This window comes from Cebus imitator, unplaced genomic scaffold (assembly GCF_001604975.1).
Source record: "Cebus imitator isolate Cc_AM_T3 unplaced genomic scaffold, Cebus_imitator-1.0 Scaffold91, whole genome shotgun sequence".
Classification (NCBI taxonomy): domain Eukaryota; kingdom Metazoa; phylum Chordata; class Mammalia; order Primates; family Cebidae; genus Cebus; species Cebus imitator.
Window position 1 is genome coordinate 2,399,358 of NW_016107406.1, and position 3,441 is coordinate 2,402,798.

Consider the following 3,441-nt stretch of genomic DNA (forward strand, 5'->3'; position numbering starts at 1 on the left):
AAAAAAAAAAAAAAAAAAAAAAGAATTCTTTTCATATTATAAGATCTTAAATTCAAGTTAGTAATAAATAACTGGGAAAAGTTAAGTGGAAACCACTGGTTTCTGTCTGTTCAGGGACAAAGACACAAGCATCTGCCTTTTATGCAGTTGTAAAGATGTTATTTTGAGGACTGTTTCTGCCTGTTTACATATGTGGTTATGTCTGTAGGAAATTTTCCTGAACCAAGTCTTAGTAATTTTGGTAGATATTGCCAAACTCTTCTCCATCGGGGTAGTACCATTTTATCATCCACTAGCGATGGATAGGAGTGCCTGTTTTCCCAGAGTGTGTTGTAAACTTAGATTTCTCCTGATCTGATAGGTGAAAAGTGGTATCTCTGTCCTCCCACAAAGTCACACCGTCTTTTTTTATGTTATAGACCATTTGGTTTGCTTAGGAAGTGTCTCTATGTCATTTACTCATTATTCTGTGGGGTCATCGATCTTCTCAGTTTCTTCGCATACTAGGGAGTGTAGCCTTTCATCTGTGATTAAGAGTTAAAATATTTTTTCTGCTTTGTCACTGGACTGTGTTTTGTGGGGTTTTTCCCCCATGTTGAAGTTTGTTTTTACGTAATCAAATTAATCAGTCTTGCCTTTTATGGCTTCTAGATTTTGAGTTACAGTTAGAAAGTCATTCCCTGCTCCAAGGTTATGGAGAAATTTACCTATGTTTTCTGAGTATTTTACAGTTACATATTTTATATACAATTTTTTCTTATTTGTTGAGAGCTCCTCTTGGTATATGGTATGAAATAATTATCTATCTTTTTTTCTAAATGGCTGCCCAGTGGTCCCAATAGCAATTATTTCCATGGTTACACCCCTGATTTAACATGCTACCTTTATCATATACTAAATTCTTGTATAGATTTGGATTTATTCTGAACTTCCTATGAATATAGTACTTTGGAAGAGAGAAATAGTCTGATACTCAAAAGACATCCTAACCAGAAGGAGAGTAAAAAGACAATATTACTGGTTTACATATAACAAAGATGCCAATGAAGATGGATGGCTGTTTGGGTGTTTGGATGGATGGCTTGTTTGTTTATCTAAGTTTTATTTAGGAGAGAAAACCAAGAAGCAAAGACATCAGATAATCTAAAGAGTAGGCCCAGCCAGCCACAGTGGCTCACGCCTATAATCCCAGCACTTTGGGAGGCTTAGGCAGGTGGATCACTTAAAGCCAGTTTGAGATCAGCCTGACCAACATGGTGAAACCCTGTTTCTACTAAAAAGGCCAAAAATTAGCTGGAGATGGCGGCACATGCCTGTAATCTCAGCTGCTCGGAAGGCTTAGGCATGAAAGCTGCTTGACCCAGGAGGTAGAGGTTGCAGTGCGCCAAGATTGCACCACTGCACTCCAGCCTGGGAGCTAGAATAAGACCCTGTCTCAAAAAAGAAAGAATAGGCCTAAGCCAGAAACATACTGTTGACTGAGTCTTAAATATATTATTTTCCATATACAAAACTAACGAGTGCTAGTAAGTCACCACTGGTTTATAAATGCCCCATTTCGCTGTGAATACCACATGTACCAATGAATTAGAGCCTTAGAGACACTTAATAAACACAAGAAGATGCAGACAGTTATGTATCTGTTCTTTTTAATCCCCTAAGACTGGCAAGTAAAACCAATAGAAGTAAAAAAGCTTCATAACCCCTTTGTAGAATAAAAGATGTTTTTAGAGAAGGGCAATTTTAGAAGCTTTGCTCTAGAAGTTTCATTTGGGATAATCTTGACTCCTTCCCTTCCTTTGCAAATACTTTTCCTTTGGGGAACAAAATATGTTCAAAAGGGGGCTAATCTAACCCAGATTGGTCATTTCTTTTTCTACTGAAGGTTTAGTAGCATTAGCATGAGGGGCAGTATGTAAACTAGATGAGGTCCCAGGCTGGGCATTGGGACTCTTCAGGTGTCATCTTTCCTTTGCCACTAATTGGTGAGGCCTTGCCAATCAGTGTGTGTTCTTCCTACCTGGAATTGGAAACAGCCCTGGCTCATTCCTGTACAGTGTGATGATAGTCAGTCAGCTAGGGTAGAAGCAGTTGCTTTCTCTCAGCAAGCCATGTGCTGCATAGCCTCTTTGAAGGACAGAGGAATAAATTACAAAGATAAATTAAGCAGGATCTTTGACCTGAACTCACAACCTGGTAGGAGGGCTAGATACATTAATGAATAGTAAAATGTCATAGTAGAGGTTTGTAGAGAAGACCTGTCAGCTCCAGCAAGAGAGCAGCAGCACCTGCCTGGGTTTGTTGGAGATGGCATTAGGAAGTGATATTTGAGCAGCAGTGGAAGAGCACTGTGGGCCACATGGCCGTGTAACCATGCCTTCAGAACTCCTAAAACCAAGAGACTTTGGAGAGTCCTTGGCTGCATCCTCCTGCTATCTATCATCTTGGAAGGCCCACTTGATGAATTTAGATCATCCAGTTTTACTGGCATTGCATAGAAAACCTGCTTCTGTTCTTGCAGGTTTTCCCTGAGAAAGGGAAGCCTTGTATTACTTGTCTATTTATATAGGAATGCATGGACTGTAGACCCTGAGGTTTGGAGATTGGAACATAGAAGGAAGGGCTTCCTTTATGAGCACCAACACAACTTAGCTTCTTTCATTCCGTTGTCTTCTGTCCCCAAGAAGAGCTTAAGTTTGCTCTAAAGATGTTATTGATGAATTCTAAACAGCAACAGGATCTGAGATAACCTCAGTGAAAAAAGACTTATGTAGAGGCCCAGAGAAAGCACGGTAGTTTATCACCTATGTTGGTTCAGGGGAAAAGGATTATCAGTACTTTTCATCCCGAAGATCTTATTTATTAAGTACTTTGCAGTTTCACCCTTTTGAATCTGAAGTGCAGTGGTAGCAGCCAGCACTTGTAATATTTCAGGTTTAGTGTAGTTTATTTTTAACCACCTGCTGGTCTGGAGGGCTTCAAAGGTCACACCACACAGAACAAACCCCATAGCATGAGTTGCCACTCGTCTTACACCCACTTCTCTTCTGGTTGCTTTTGCCTTGTCTTGGCAGGAGTTCAAAGAAGGACGCAGAGCCAGCCACACAGCCCCACAGGTCCTCTTTAGCCACAGGGAACCTCCTCTGGAGCTGAAAGACACGGACGCCGCTGTGGGTGACAACATTGGCTACATCACCTTTGGTGAGCAGGGTGCACTTGCTGCTTTCATGCTGCTTTAATGAGTTCACACTGCAGAATGCCTAAATCTGCACAGAACCTTAGTTAACATTTTAAGGTAGGCAGAAGCAGGCATGCCAACTTGTTCCTGTTGCCATTGCTGTGACTAAAGGAGGGATGTCACAGGGTATTAATTACAGAGCAGGCCATGTGCTATTCTTGTACAGTAATCATTTCCTTTTTATTTTTTTTCCCCGTTTTTCT

At 40.7% G+C, this 3,441-nt stretch overlaps 1 protein-coding gene across 4 annotated transcripts in view; it reads left to right on the top strand.

Annotated features, from left to right (window-relative positions):
- ARPC2 (actin related protein 2/3 complex subunit 2) overlaps positions 1-3,441 on the top strand; it is a 38,479-nt gene that overhangs the window by 27,434 nt on the left and 7,604 nt on the right. For all 4 annotated transcript variants that reach the window (XM_037740815.1, XM_017535119.2, XM_017535121.1 and 1 more), the window contains one exon: positions 3,075-3,201. In XM_037740815.1, coding sequence (XP_037596743.1) covers positions 3,075-3,201 — 127 coding nt within the window. The remainder of the gene's footprint in view (positions 1-3,074; positions 3,202-3,441) is intronic.